We start from the raw sequence: 16,053 nt of genomic DNA on the forward strand, positions 1-16,053 counted from the left end.
ATGCATTCTCTTCTCCCGTAAACACCCACTAGCCTTCCTGCCTGTGGCTAGACTCCCATGTCTTCACTCATTGTGACACTTTGCCACCCCCCGATCTTTCCCCTGCAGTGATCTCCTTCTGCAGGATTTGGTCTTCCTCAGACTCCATATTGTACCGGAGGCACAGTGAGTAGATAAAAGGGAGGACACCAGCTAAGGCATGGCACAGGTGGAGTTAGCCACAAGTTCAGCAGGGAAAGGACCATAAGAGTAGTAACTGGCTCCAGGGACGTCTGTGGACTGCCTGATGGTTATCCCTCATTTCCAGTCTAGACACTATCCCGTGGGACCACCATGATGTTGTCCATGGTCTTGTGTGGTGCTGGTCATGTTGGAGGGGGTTAGTAGACAGACAAGTCAGTGGTTTGGTAGTAACAGTGTTGGCAGGATCCTGGTTGAGGCTTTATAGAAGCCTTTATAGTTTGGGTCTCCTACTCCCCAAAGCTCTTGGAGTTCATGTGCTATGTTGACCTTCTGGGCATGTCATTTAAATATCATCCAGTACTTTATGGTAACTGTAGTTTTATTATTTAAATACTTACTTGGTCTGAGAGCACTTTCAGGCAAGTGAACATCAGTAGCATCCATTCCTTTAATTCTCAAGCCATGAATTTCACTTTCTCCGTCCCATCCTTTCATGCAGCCTGCTGAGATGCATCCCGCCAGCTGTTGGGAACCTGTCATTATGAATTGTCAGATAAATAGTAAAAGCCTGGGGCTACTTGCAATGCAGGTTTTGTACTGCATTTTCCTGATCTGTATAACTCAGCAATAGCACATGGGACTTGATACACAAGTCTAGTCCTGATTTGCCACTGACTTGATATGTAATGTTGGGCAAGCCACATCACTTCTCTGTGCTGCAGTTCCCCCTTCTGTAATATGATAGTGATACTCTTTCACAGAGCACTTAGAGATTAATGGATTAAAAGTGCTAATGATTACCTATTGCTGCTATTATGTTGTGGGAGCTAAACATCTTGTGATGTAGACGTCATTTTCGTTGTATATTGAAGTTCAAGTGCACAAGGATAAACTTCAGTGACAAGCAAGTGTATGTAATTTGGCGTGTGTTGCATCAAGATATAATTTATTTTACCCCAATGCACCCTGAGTTTTCTCATGAATGCTGCCTCCATTTTTTTCAGATACTGGTACCTTGGGCCTCTGAAAACCAAAGCAGCTCACTTTTTCAATACACTGAAGGTAAAGTATTATTGCATAACTCGATAACAAAAAAAGCAAAGTATACCTAACAAGGGCGAAAGAGACAGTGTGCATTATATGTAGAGCAATATTCCACACATTATAATTACATTGAGGAGTTCCAGTAACAACATAAACTGAGAAAGAAGTTCAGCTCATTTACATAGCTAGAAAAACATACAGCATTAATTGTGGAGCTTGGGGTGTTATTTCTTACTAAACTGGGAAAACACACTGTAAAATTCCTTGTCTGAATTTCAAACTATGTTCAAAGTCACTAGAGGGTGCTATTAACCACTTTTGAAGCTAGAGAGAGGCTATGGTGCAGCTGATAACCATTAGAGGGTGCTCGATCACCTTTCCACAGTTGTCTTCAGTCTTCCTTATGGTACTGTTTCACTCTGATTTATTCATCTGACATTAAAAATGTCTCTAATTAGACTGCATATGAGTGTTGATAATCAGACAGAGGCTTCTAGGTGTGATAAATTGAACATGAAGGTTAATTGCTTATATCTCAGTTTAAAGTTCTCAGATGCTTTAAGGAACTATATGAAGCTTAAAATCTATTAATGTGACCAAGCGCTACAATGGAATTTTCAACCTGCTCAGAGGTAGGGGAAGGGGCTCTATATTGTGAGTTGCATGATCCAAAACAAGCTTGTAACTTTTTGGCTGACGATCCTAATCATTGTCCTGTGCAAAGAACAGATGTACCTTGTGCATGTGGGCTGTCAGCTGAATTTCTGTCGTGTTAATTTCAATACCAAACCAGCTGTTGGCATCATTTATTCTCCCTGAAGGCCCTCTGGCTATGTATTTAGTCTTTCAGAAGTTAGTTTGAAAAGGAAGTAAATGGTGTCCCCAGTTTTAGCCATTAGCAGTATTTGAGTAGCTAATGCTTTATTTTAGCTTTTAAAGTTCTGGCATTAGAATCAGAAATATCGGTGGGTAACAGTGCGCTGTATGTTAGCGCTTTGCCTCTCGAATGCTTTATAAAGTTACTGTAGCTGCATCGGTGACCCTCCAGTTAGTTCTGTATGTGGCCATGCAGGAGAACCTGATTTCTAGTCCAAATCTCTTTCTCTCATGCTCCTGCAGCAGAGGCAGCACACACTCAGCCTCTGCTGGGGAGGAAATACGCCTCATGGCTCTGCCAGGGAGGACTAGCTGAATAGGCTCTGGAGTCTTGTGTAATCCTCCCCAGCTGGGAGAATGTCAGCTCCCATATGGGCATATGAAGGTTGGAGAACTTTAAAGTGGGCTATGGGGGGTGGGATCATCAGGCTGTGAAGGGAATGTAGCTGTCACCTCCCACTCTCTCACACAGAATAAGCAGATGGTTGCTCATCAGAAGGCCATTTTTCTTCCTCCTTTTTGGGTAAATCCAAGGAATGGCCTCAGAAACATCAAGCTTCCCTTACGTATTTGGGCCCAACCAAGAGACCCCCTGAGGAGCCGGAAGAGAAGCTATCCAGACCCCCTTTGTATGTGAGGATTTACAGAAGGCTTTCACTGTACTGGGCGTCACCTCAGAAGGGTAAGCAGCATGTGTGGAGGCATAGACTCCGAGATGGGCTTTATTCAGCAGTGCAACATCCAATAAGGCTGTTTCACAGAGAAACCACTGGAGTGGATCCTGTCTGTGTGCACATTTATCCTTGGATTCCACTGCAGCATGTAATCACTGTCCAGGTTTTATTTCTGGTTTCCATACTTTTTCACTGTGTCTGCCATCCCAAAAGCCCTGTCAAGCTGGTTGCGTGGACGCTACCTTTGTGGTTATTGCTAGCTTGGAAATAGTGGCATTCAAAAAAGGGACAGAAAAGCACTTTCTAAGCTCTGACCCTCTCCTAGCAAACAATACATACAACAAGAACTTGAGCTATTAGCTGGGCCAGCAAGTGCTCAGACACAGTGGTCAGGAACATGGTACAAATGCCCAAGTAGACAGATGTCAAGCACTTTGTGGAGGCAATGTACAGGCACTTCTGGCGATAGTGAGGCCACTTTCTAGCAGTCCCTGCATCCCTCCATGGCAGTCTCAGAGGAAGCATATTTTTGTTGGTTGGGTGGAGAGCAAGTACCGACAGGACTGAGAAACGCTCATTGAAATAGTGAGGTTTGGACCATCTTGATATCCTAGATTTGGCCTGCTGCCCTGCCCTGTAGGAGAACCGAGTTAGAGTTCTTGCCACTTAGTCCCTGGGCCAGTAGGGGGAGGGAGTGTCACGAGTGCGGCATGTTCAGCCCCTGAGGGAAGTGCCTTGCATGCTCCACTGATTTTGATGGGCTTCTAACTCCCATCCAGTTCTTCCTGGCCAGAAACCCTACAAACGTAGGGATGAGCTAAAAGCAGGACTAAATGGTGAGTGTAGGCTGTTGCAGGGAAAGGGAGAGGTTGTCTATGGGAAATAAACATTAGCACAGCATCTTAAATGTCACAGCTTTTGGGTTTTGTTGGAGTAGAGGCTACATCCCTTTAATAGATTCCTAAGTGCTCCTGTTCTGTAAACCCAAGAGACCTGCCAATCTGGGGTGACTAGGGACTGCTGTTAAAGCTTTTGTGCAGTGTAAATAGTATTTTGAGCTGCTAGTGGGTGAACTTTACTTTCCAGCCTTAGCCCCCACAGCTTCCCTTCTCTGTCACTTTTTAAATTTGAAGGAAACAAAGCCTATGGAAATAATGGGACAGAGCAGTTTTAGCTGGCACTGGTCTTTCATATTTCACAGCAGTGGAATGCTGGTCTGTGTAATTCACTTTCTGACTAATGGTCTCTTCCTTTCTGGATTCTTAGAAATCCCCCAGGAGGCGACCCAAGAGGCCTGGGAAGAAATGCAGCTGTCCACTCTTGAACTCTCCATCACGACTCAGAACAGGCAGCTTGACCTGACAGTAAGAGTACAGTCTAAATAAATCCATTTCCATGAAGAGCTCTCCTTCCTTGCTGAACTCCCATCTTCATAGCTATGCAGAGTAAACTGTCTTTTTGAGTACGGGCCTGCAGGAGAATCGGAGAGGGCCAGTTTTAAGGGTCATTGTAAAGATTGTGGGGCTCCTGCAAGACTGGATTGCAGAATCCAGATTGGGGCAGAGAAGGCAGTGTGTGTACCAGGAAGTTTTCACTAACCAAATTAAATCCTAAAGCTTTCCTGGCAGGGGATAGGCACCTCCTCTCCTTGCCCCATGGGAAAGTGGAGATATTATTTACTGATGCTGAAATGAAGCAATAAACCTGGATGTGTGCCTGGAGTGTTGGCCCTATCCTCCTGCCAACTGCAGAGTGAAGGACTCCGAAATGTTGGCACTGAAACAAGGACGGTGGCCATTTTAAACTCAAGAGGATAGGAGCTGGTCATTTTTATTTATTTATTTGGGGGGGGGGGGAAGAGAGGCAAATTACACTCCCTGCGAGAGCCTCCTTGGCACACTATGTGGCTGTTTATTTCAAGTACCCCAACACCATCTCTGGCTGGAGTCCATGTTTCACAGCAATGAAATCACAGCAAAGATTCCTGGGTTGATTTAAGTCTTTAGTTCTGATGGAAATGTCTGGACTGATCAAAGCCCTTTGTTTCTAGGACTAGATACAGGCTGCCAACATGTCTACAAGCTGTCATGGGGTTGCATACCTGTACACTAGGAACTGGACTGAGAGCATCCAACTCATAGCTTTGGTCACTACTGAGCTGGACTGGATTTGAACCTGTGACCTAAAGTGAAGAACTCTGTGCCATTACCATAATCCGGTCCCTGTGGCCACCTCTTCATTTCCCTTCACTTTTGCCTTTCTGTGCAGCAACAGCAGCACTAATGGCACTTTACTAGTCAACAAGGAGGGGCATGTGGCCACCACCGTGTCACCAGTGCAGTCGCATGAATTAGCCATCTTTTGAGTGAGTGGCTGGAAGAACAAAACAGTTTATAGAAATGCAGCTTCACCCCCATTAAACAAGCATCTTCATATCGTGTCTTCTCCCCGTCCACCTGGATCCCCTTATGTCCTCCATGCTTTTACACTCATCCCTGAAACCACATATAATGGTCATGGTCCCTCCAACCTGAAAGGCCTGGAGAGAAACTTTTCTTTGGATTCTACCACATAGCTTGTTAATCAGCCATAGGCATCTCGGATGAGTAACATGAGTCATTCCTTCCTCCCTCCCACCTCAGAATCCGGCCTAATCTACACTAGATAGGGTTGATTGGTTTAGCTGTGCAGGTATAGCTATATCATCCAATCCTAGTTAAGATTCAGTTCACACTGGCAAAAGTGCTTTTTTCAGTGTAGCTAATACCAATTCTGCAGATGAAATAGACTATACTGGCAAAAGAACTTCTTTGCCAGTCTAGCTGAATCTGCACTAGGGCTTTTGCCATAATGAAATGTTGTGTTTAAAAAAAAAAAAAAAATCATCATATCCCTAACCAACATTACTGTAAGAGCAAACATTCCTACTATAGGCCTGGCGTAAGTGCATGTAGCAAGTGAGAAATCAAGATCACAGATCTATTGAGCCAGGAATTTAAAGGGTCAATGTCAGATATACTTTGACCCCAAATCTATGTTTTCTACAAATAAGCTTTTACAAAATTAAGGACCAAAAGAGATGCTTCTGTTGTTCATATTTTTAACTCCAGTGGATATCATTTTTTTTTTAATTTTATTTTTTTAAAAAGGAATAAACATTTCCTCTTGTAGTGGTTGCTGGGCAAATGTTGCAGTATTGTGCTAGTGCATAAGAACCTCAGGGTATGTCTTCACTCACGGCGTTGCTGTTGGCGCTGCCGGATTGGTTCTTTAAGATCGATTGAGCGGCAGTGGAGACCTGCTCAATCGATCCGAAAGTCGACGGCATTAATCCACCCCCACAAAAACTGTAACGCTGTGTCAACAGGAGGGCATTTCCCATCTATGTACATATAGTAGCTTGTGTATCTCCTGTTGACTGCTGCCGAATTTTGCCACGAGTGTAGACCAGGCCTGAAAGACGTTGACTAGGAATTATTGTGAACTGAAGTCAAACTGAATAACCTACTTTCATTGTCCTAGTTGTTGCATGGAATGCAAAAAGAAAACAATGGTATAAACAGTAAATTGATAATAAAAATTGATTTAATGTTTGTTAAATAATATGATGTGGTGGTTGGTACAGAATAAATGGTAGGTAAGGAAATATTAGGTATCCTGTTTAACCTGATCTTGACCATTTAAGGCAGGAAAAAATAATTTCCTCTCATCCCTTAGAAAATACAAACAAACCAATCCTCTTTTCTGTGGGACAGTTTGGGATGTGGAAATGGGCTATCTCCTTAAAGGAGGCTTCAAGCGCATACTGCAGTATGGTGGGTGTGATGCTGCAGAAACACTAACAGTTTGAATTTTAAATTTTTTCTGTAGCGCACAGAAGACTTCATGAATATTTGCATTGAACCAGATACAGTCGGCAAAGGAGACTTCATAAATAGGGGGTGAGTATAGGGAGGCTGCCATGGGATGTCAGATTTTCTAGATGAGTTACAAAACTGATTGTGTTTTCTTGGCTTTTCTGTGGCTTTTCTGCTGCAAAAGCCTCCAGGAAGAGATGGTGAGGACAAAAGTGGGGAATATTTTGAGGATTGTGGGTTGTGTGGTTTTTTGTTTTTTTTTTTAAATCCAGGTTTGTTTGTTTTCTTGTTTTGGAAGCAAAAGCCAATGTGTGGCTAGAGCTCTCCTCCCTACCTTCTATGATTTCTGCACCCTCCCCCCAATACTGACTGACCATTATTATTGGTATAACACCATCAAGATGCCAGGTGCTTTCAAGAAAATAACATCCCTGTCCCAGAAATCTTGCAGTTTAGATGGACAGTGGGGGGATCAGATATAGCAGATTAAGGAGACAACACGAGTGATGGTTAGCACATGCCTTTGTTAGTGGCAGGATTCAGTTTTTAAGGTGAGAGGTAAACATGTTCAGTCTCTTAGCTCGCTAACACTTCTCTGAAGTGAGGTCTCAGCTGAAAAGGCCTCTTGGAAGAAGTGCATTGTAAGAAGGGACTTGAACCAATAGAGCATGGGCAGACCAGAGGATCCAGGCATGGGGGCCTGGTACATGGAAGGAGCTCTGAAGCCTTCTCACCTCCTTACTTACCACCTTTCCCTGCTTGTGATGCTTTCCTGTGATATGCTCATTTCTGCTACTCTGTAAATGAGCCACTAGGAGGTGCTGGATGCTGATCTGAGCTTTTTTCCTACCTCCTCTAAGCACTCTCAATACCAAGCTTATCACATTACTACTCCTTGTTGAAGTGGACTGGAGTCTCCTGCAATATCAGATTCTGCTTATTCCAGCAGGCTGGTCTTTTGGTTGCAGCTGCTGTTTTCCAGTCCTAGGGCCCCCTCTAGTGAAGCCAGATGGAAAGGTGTGGAAATGTCATAAGCAGCTTTTAGGTGCCCCATGATTACTGCACATCTGTATCTTGTTTACAATATTAACAGCAGTAGCAGGCAACTTATTTGAGCACTCCACATTACCTTAATGGGAATATCCTCTTCAGACTTAGAAATACATAACTGATCAGGTGGCTTTGGGTATATCTACGCTGCAGCCACTGCATTGTGCTCCACGGACTGATGCAGCAGGATCGATTGAGTGGGCAGTGGAGACCTGCACAATCGATCCCGGAAGTGCTCTCCCGCCGATGCAATAAATCCCCCTCTGTCACCCCCAAAAGAGTAAGGCTGTGTCGACTGGAGGGCATTTCCTGTCGGTGCCGTGATAAGGGAACGTTAGTAAGTCGACAGGAGATATGCAAGTTTCAGTACGTAGCTTGTATATCTCCCATTAAGGACGCCGGCAGTGTAGACCAGGCCTTTGAGTGTAATTTGCAGTAGCCCCGTTGACTTTAAGTTTGAATCTGTGCTGTAAAGACTTTATAGAAGGGAAGGTTTATGACACTGTCACCATCGGCAGCAAAAGAAATCTGCCTTACCAGGAGAGGGAAACAGAGGAGACTGTGCTCTTGTGTGGGACATCTCACCACCAGGAAGGTATGAGCGAATATATGAGAATTCAGAAAGAGAAGGATCTTCCATTCATAGTGAGTCAACAACATACCCAACACAGACTGTTGCCCAGATGGACTGGATACGTGGTTACCAGTGATACCTCAATTCTGTGACTGCAGTTACACATTCATGCAGAAAGCCTCTGAGGGATGTAAACTCACGCAGCTGGCTGCATGCATCTAACAGCTCTTTTTTAATTTAGTCCCAGAATTGTGTAGGTAAATCAAAAAAGAGAGACTAGAGGAAGAGGGTCTGCTCAGCCCTCTAAAGAAAAGATTGATTTTAAAAAAGCCAGAGGTGAACCAGACCAGGCCATTGGGAGGGACTGAAAATGCCACCTGAAGGCAAAGCTCTCAAAAAAAACAGCACCATCAAAGCCATTTCATCAGAGTCCCTACTGCCAGCCACCAGAGCAAAGGAGCTGGTCTTCGGAAGCATTTATGAGTAATCATCTTGTGTAGAGGAGTTTTGTCCCTTTTTACCTGGATAGGGTGCTATGGTGGAGGTGTTTGTGGAAGTGTATTTCTTCAGGCATAGAGGTGACTCTCAGGACTGATAGCGTGTCCCTCTCTGCAATCTATGTGAAAAACCGGAAGATGGGTTGAGATTGAAGGCAAAGTCTATAGTGGACGCTTTGGAACCTAAAAGGAGTGCTGGAGGCTGTGGCATCAGATTGCAAAGTGAGATTTAGGTCATCCCATGTGCTTTGAAGAGTCCCAGGATTGTAGATCTGAGACGTGCAGAATAACAAGCTTCTGCAACTAGGATGAAGTCAATATTTAAGATGATGTGGAGAAGTACAGGCGATTACATCATAGCCCCACTTCAAACTGCTACTGTGTGGGGGAGGAAAGAGGAGATATGCCATGTACCACTACTAATTTTCTGCCCCACTCCCCAGCTTGAGCACTGTATAACATTATGAGGGCCATCATCTAAGGCCAGGAGCTTGGTTACCAGGTGGAGTAAGGCAGGCATTTCTCCATTGTACACTATTGTGCGTTATGGTGCGGTTTGGGGTTCTTCATAATGGTTCAGCATTGGCCACTGCTGGAGACTAGGTAACAGATAGATAGATGGATAATTGTTCTCTTGTGGTATGTTCCAGCAACAGCAGGTATGGCCAACTGGTGGTGTGATTCAGGGAGTAGCCTTTTGCCTCTGTGTTTGTAGTTTTGAGTATATAGCAGGATATCGTTGTCAATTACATCTTATTCTGTTTACCGATCTGTCTGCGGCATGTGGGAACAGAAAAGGGCACACAACGATCAGTTCTTTTGGAGCCTGGGGGTATTCACTCTAGTACAGAGGGACAGCAAAAGGCCTGTGTGCCACTGAAGCCCTCCAGAGGTGGCACAAGTGAATGGGACTTAAGGAATGCATAGACCTTGTGGTGGTTCTGTGGATTGGGATGAATCTAACCCTTGATAAATTAGCAATACAAATGGATCAGAGTATTATGTTACCAATTATAGGGGAAGGATGATCCAGAGCAGTGTTTCTCAACCTGGGGGTTTAGAGGGGTCGCAAGTGCAGAGCTGGTATTGGGGGTGGCAAGAAAGGCAATTGCCTGGAGCCACAGGGGCGCCATGAAACTAAGTTACATGCCTCAGCCCCATGGGGGTGGGACTCAGGCTTCAGGGGTACAGTAGTTTGGAAAGGTTAAGAACCACTGATCCAGAGGCTAGAATGCTGGCCTGGGAAGTGGGAGACCTGGATTCGTGTCCCTGCTCTACCACAAATGTCCTGAGCAAGATGCTTAGCCACTCTGTGCCTCCATTCCCCATCTGTACAGTGGGGATGATAGTACTTGCCTAAATACACTGTAACCACATAAACACATGAAAGGTTCAGGTGCTCACATACTAAGGTAATGGAGGTCATGTAACTACCAACAAAGTACAAGAAGCAGTTATAGGCAAAAAGGCATCCTTTAAAAAGTGCAAGTTAAATCCTATTGAGGAAAATAGAAAGGAGCATAAACTCTGGCAAGTGAAGTGTAAAAACATCATTAGGAGAGCCAAAAAAGAATTTGAAGAACGGCTAGCCCAAAGACACCAAAAGTAACAGCAAAAATATTTTTAAGTACATCAGAAGCAGGAAGCCTGCTAAACAACCAGTGGGGCCACTGAATGATCAAGATGCTTAAAGGAGCACGCAAGGAAGATAAGGCCATTACAGAGAAACTAAATGAATTCTTTGCATCAGTATTCACGGCTGAGACTGTGAGGGAGATTCCCAAACCGGAGCCATTCTTTTTAGGGGACAGTTCCGAGGAACTGTCCCAGATTAAGGTGTTAGTAGGGGAGGTTTTGGAACAAATTGATAAATTAATCAGTAATAAGTCACCAGGACCAGATGGTATCCACCCAACAGTTCTGCAATTTCACATTTGTGTTCCTTCAGAACTAACAACTGTGGTATGTAACCTATCATTTAAATCAGCTTCTGTACCAAATGCCTGGAGAATAGCTAATCTGATGCCAATTTTTTAAAAAGTCTCCAGTGGTGATCCTTGCAGTTACAGGCCAGTAAGCCTAATTTAAGTTCTAGACAAATTGGTTGAAACTATAGTGAAGAATAGAATTATCAGACCTAGATGAATATGATTTGTTGGGGAAGAGTCTACATGGTTTTTGTAAAGGGGAAATCATGCCTCACCAATCTACTAAAATTCTTTCGGGGAGGGTCAAGCATCTGGACAAGGGTGATCCAGTGGATATAGTGTACTTTTCAGACAGCCTTTGACAAGGTCTCTCACCAAAGGCTCTTAAGCAAAGTAAGCAGTCATGGGATAAGAAAAAAGTTCCTCTCCTGGATCAGTAACTGGTTAAAAAGATAGGAAACAAAGGATAGGAATAAATGATCAGTTTTCAGAATGGAAAGTAGTAAATAGTGGTGCCCACAGGGGTCTGTACTGGGATCAGTATTCAACATATTCATAAATGATCTGGAAAAAAGGCTAAACAGTGAGGTGGCAAAATTTGCAGATGATTTAAAAAATACTATAAGATAGTTAAGTCCAAAACAGACTGTGGCAAGTTACAAAGGGATCTCACAAAACTGGGTGACTGGGCAAGAAAATGGCAGATGAAATTCAATGTTGATAAATGCAAAGTAATGCATATTGGAAAATATAATCACAACTATACATATAAAACGATGGGGTCTAAATTACTTGTTACCACTCAAGAAAGATCTTGGAGTCACTGGGGATAGTTCTCTGAAAACATCCACTTAATGTGCAGCGGCAGTCAAAAAAGCTAACAATGTTGGGAATCATTAGGAAAGGGTTAGATAATAGGCAGAAAATATCATATTGCCTCTTTATAAATCCATGGTACGCCCACATCTTGAATACTGCATGCAGATCTGGTTGCCCCACCTCAAAAAAGATGTATTGGAACTGGTAAAGGTACAGAAAAGGGCAACAAAAATGATTAGGGGTATGAAACAGCTTCCATGTGAGGAGAGATTAGTAAGACTGGGACTTTTCAGTTTGGAAAAGAGATGACTAAGCGGGTATATAATAGAGGTCTACAAAATTGTGACTGGTGTAGAGAAAGTAAATAAGGAAGTGTTATTTACTCCTCATAATACAAGAACCAGATTAAATAAACAGGCATCAGGTTTAAAATGAACAAAAGGAAGTATTTCTTCTCACAACGCAGTCAACCTGTGGCACTCTGCCAGAGGATGTTGTGAAGGCCAAGACTATAATAGGGTTCAAAAAAGAATTCGATAAATTCATGTAGGTAAGTGCCTGAATGGCCATTAGCCAGGAGGGGCAAGGATGCAAAATCATGTTCTGAAGTGTCCCTAGCCCCTGTGTGCCAGAAGCTGGGAATGGGCGATGGGATGGATCATCTGCTGATTACGTGTTCTGTTCTTTCCCTCTGAAGCATCTGGCATTGGCCACTGTCAGACAGGATACTGGCTAGATGGACCATTGGTCTGACCCATTTTGGCCATTCTTATGTTCGTGAGAGAGACTGATAAAATTTACAAAAGTGACTATTTGATTTAGAATAGGTAAAACTAATGCGTTTTGTACTTCCAAAGATGAGTGAAACTAACAAAACAATCTTTGTTTTACATTGTGCTGGTGATGAAACTGGAGGAGCTTTTGTCAAACATTAGCTTAAGAAACCTAGTGCATCAGATTCTAGCTTCTGTATTCAATCACATAACTTTACTGAACATTTTTGGAGGCCCTCAGTAATTTTGGGAGGGTTGCTGCTATACAAGACAGACAGGAACAATACATTGCAGGAATGATGTGGCTTTTGCATGTAAGTGGACATCACAAACCCATCCTATAAGATGGCACAGTGGACAGAAGCTGCTCAGGAAAAACCCAGAGCATCACTAAGCTGGGGATGCTAAAAGTGCCTTGAGAGTTGTGTGGCAGAGAAGCAATATCTACATCCAGGGAGCACTAAATGTCCCTCATGCTTGCAGCCACCAAGACAGTCATACTTTCTTTTGAAAGGAGGAAATGAAATTAACGAGCACCCTCCTGTATGACTTGTGCCCCTAATCATGGTTGCTTTTGTTGGAAGCTAATCTTTCTTTTTCCTTGTTTGGTTTGAACAGAAGTCAAAAGATGCGGGATCCTCAGTTGTGTCCTGAAGGAAGTCAGTGCGTCCAAGCCAGCAGATGCATCTTGCAGCTTCCAGAGGTGAGAAGCCAGAAGTTGTGGAAAGCTGAGTCACTTTTTTCTTAGTGTGACATGTTAAACCCCGACTCCCAGGATTGACAAGTGGTCATAGTGTCCTCACTGTGAATGAGGCAAGCCATTGCCAATGCAGCAAGTGAGAAAGATGATCCAGGAGACCCACGATTTAAACCCCAGTCAGGGATCACTACTCTAGATGTCTACGGGCAAATGTAAGAACTGTGTGGTCTAACTCCAGAAGCAGCTCATTCCTTTCCAGCCAGCAAAAAGTCAACACGTGTGCAGTGTGGGCAGAGTAGAAAAATTACCTAATCTGCCTCCGGGAGAAAGAGGTCCATATCCTGGCAAGATGGCCCTTCCCAGGAGATGAGAGAATCTTTGGCACTCTGCTCTTCTGGTAAAGTCCTCACCTGGGCAACCAGACTGAATAATGAATGTTTTCATTAGCCAGCATCCTAGTTCTCAGATGGCTCCAACAACGTCACAATCTGTGGCTTTGAAAATCTGGGCAAAAACTGTCGGCTTAGGGGCTGGATACAGTCGTGCATAAATGGGAGGTATGTTAACAAAACAAACTCGGTTTACTCCCTAACTGCTGATGAGGTCTTTAGTAACAGAAGGCAAGTGCATGATTTATGTACAAAGTTAATGCCAGTCCATCAATGCAGTAATGTGTTTATCACTGGTGATTTTGTATGTGTCAGTATAAAAACAGAGGGGGGAGTGGGATTGTTTTGAACCAAGAAAATCACTTTAATTTTTTTTCCAACCTCAAAGTTAGCCACTTCACATCTCTGTGCCTGCTTGTCAGTGTGATAGTAAAGAGCTGTGCCTACTGATTGTTAGGGGTGTGGGTGAATACAATTAAAAAATACAAAGAGGTATTTGTGAGGTAGCATTTATACAAACACTGACTCCACTGCAAGTCCAGAAAACTCAGCCCAGCTGTAACTTCTAATTCCAAGGGCAAAGAATCCTTAAATCTAAACAATGCAGATCATTAAAGAGATCTAGCATTTAATTACTGCCAAATTGCCAATTAGTTACTAAGGAAGTAACATTTTACCTGGCAGTTGGTTAATATGTTATGTGCAGCCAGTAACAGCTTCCTATGTACTGGTAAGACTAAACAGGCTGAAAGGCAGAGGGCATCAGCTTGGCTAAAACCCAGCAACGAACTAACTCTGCTCTTAAGTGGAGACATAAGTGGGCCCAAGTACCACTGTTATAGCATCACTGTGACAACTGATTCATTTTGACCTACGCTTGATTCTACACAGGGCACTGAGGGTTCCTTTGGCATAGACAATGAGGAGTATGAAGCCATGCCTGTGGAAGTGAAGCTGTTACCCCGGAAGCTCCAATTCTTCTGTGACCCCAGAAGGAGAGAACAGATGCTCCAGGCAGCAGTGCAGTGAGAATTCATGTCAGAGGGACCAACATTTGCTGATTTTTCAGGGGCACTCAGGAGAGCATTCACCTGATTAAGCTCCTCAAATCATTAGTTACTTGGCTGGCAAACACACAAGGTATTGACATCTTGGTCTAGGGAGTGGCTGACTTGGCAAGTACCCCAGAGGTAAAAAGTGTAAATTTGACTGTGAAACACAGATTAATTTAGTGGTACCTAAAGAAGCCATCAGGGTTCCATTTACAGGTGGAGTGCTGTAAGCCAGATGCTACCATTCTACTGCAAGTCTGTTATTAAAGTGAAATGAAAACACACTTCTGTGGGTTTGAGAGTTTAGAGGCAAGTTACGTGTGTGCAGAGCTGAGAATTCTGGGACTTGCGGAAAAACTAGGAATAAGATGCTGCTGGCATTACTGGAAGGGCAACTTATGCAATTCATTAATTGCTACATAGAATAAATATGTGGCTCCGCTAGTCTGGTCTCTCTTCTCCTTGTCAGTGATGGATGCTTCAGAGGAAGGAATAACTCCCACAATGCACCTACATAATAGTCTTACTGTATTGTGGGGAGGGAAATACTTTTGACTTCTGCTTATGCTCCTTAAGTGTTGGAATTTAAACTAATTTTATTGTAACTAGAGAACTTCCAATACTGAATACCCTCCACCAGGGAACCTCCTGCCTTGAGCCCATTCCCATATTTAAGAAGAATCTGCTTCATTCATATTTGAAGACCATCTCTGCAAAACGAACTCTTTGCTGGTTCCTTGAGTGGTCGGGTTTGCATTGCAAATATTTATTTTTGAATCTTCAAACAATATTCAGCACCACAGAATTCTACCAGTGTATAAAATTATTCCTTTGATTCTGCTTGGGTATGTTGCTTTTTAGTAAGTGCTCCTTTTGTTCCTGCGGTAGCATAGCACATAAGGGTCAGTTCAGTGCTCCTTTTTCTCTCTCCTTACATTCATAGCCTGTTGTTCCCCTCCTCTTAAGTGGCTCCCATCATTCCTTATAGAGAAGGTGTTACTTCTACTCAGCCCCTGATTATTTTTGTTGCCCTTCTCTGAGCTTTGTTGTGCTGTTTACAAGCACTTGAAGTCATGCCACTGCTTAATACAAGGATGTTATTTTTCTATCTGTTAACCTTCTTATTAATATGTATTCTGTTGGCCTGGCCCTGTTTGAGTAAAGTCAGTCTTGGAGTTTCTGGTTGTGATGGTTAGTGCTAGGTGCCCAGCCATGTATAACATGAATGTTAGGTTGTCCCTTCTAACAGGCATGACGTTGTATTTGTCTATGCTGAATGTTATCAGCCCTTGTGTCGTCAGGGTACAGGGTCTTAGAGGAACTTCCTCCCTGGCTGAATGACATGTTTGCTGCTGCCTTATCTTTCAAACACCTCTATAGGAACATGCTTTTCAGTGTAACAGGTCCTGCTAAAGAAGGGCAGTTGTAGGGCTACGAAAATATGGATTTTTCCCTCTGGCTGGGTCCAGATTGAGCACTGTCCGCTTGAATGTGCCACCCACCAGTTGGGAGTGAAAAATCATTGATTGATAATAGAGAGACTAGATTACCTGATAGATCTGCATTGCAAGCTAAGTTAATAGGGAGTGGGTGGTATTTTGTTCTAATGTTTTGCTATCAGTTCCCTTCTCCTCACT

The 16,053-nt window shown here is 43.4% G+C and overlaps 1 protein-coding gene across 3 annotated transcripts in view; it reads left to right on the forward strand.

Annotated features, from left to right (window-relative positions):
- Positions 1-14,860, forward strand: part of AGK (acylglycerol kinase) — a 48,337-nt gene extending 33,477 nt beyond the window's left edge. For all 3 annotated transcript variants that reach the window (XM_067536198.1, XM_067536201.1, XM_067536199.1), the window contains 6 exons: positions 1,188-1,245; positions 2,638-2,785; positions 4,044-4,141; positions 6,648-6,718; positions 12,894-12,978; positions 14,256-14,860. In XM_067536198.1, the coding sequence (XP_067392299.1) occupies positions 1,188-1,245; positions 2,638-2,785; positions 4,044-4,141; positions 6,648-6,718; positions 12,894-12,978; positions 14,256-14,393 (598 nt within the window). In that variant the 3' untranslated portion in view covers positions 14,394-14,860. The remainder of the gene's footprint in view (positions 1-1,187; positions 1,246-2,637; positions 2,786-4,043; positions 4,142-6,647; positions 6,719-12,893; positions 12,979-14,255) is intronic.
- The last annotated feature ends 1,193 nt before the right edge of the window (positions 14,861-16,053 follow it).

Source organism: Emydura macquarii, unplaced genomic scaffold (assembly GCF_026122565.2).
Source record: "Emydura macquarii macquarii isolate MOO-44397 ecotype Brisbane River unplaced genomic scaffold, CSIRO-AGI_Emac_v2 contig_3530, whole genome shotgun sequence".
In the NCBI taxonomy this organism is placed as follows: Eukaryota; Metazoa; Chordata; order Testudines; family Chelidae; genus Emydura; species Emydura macquarii.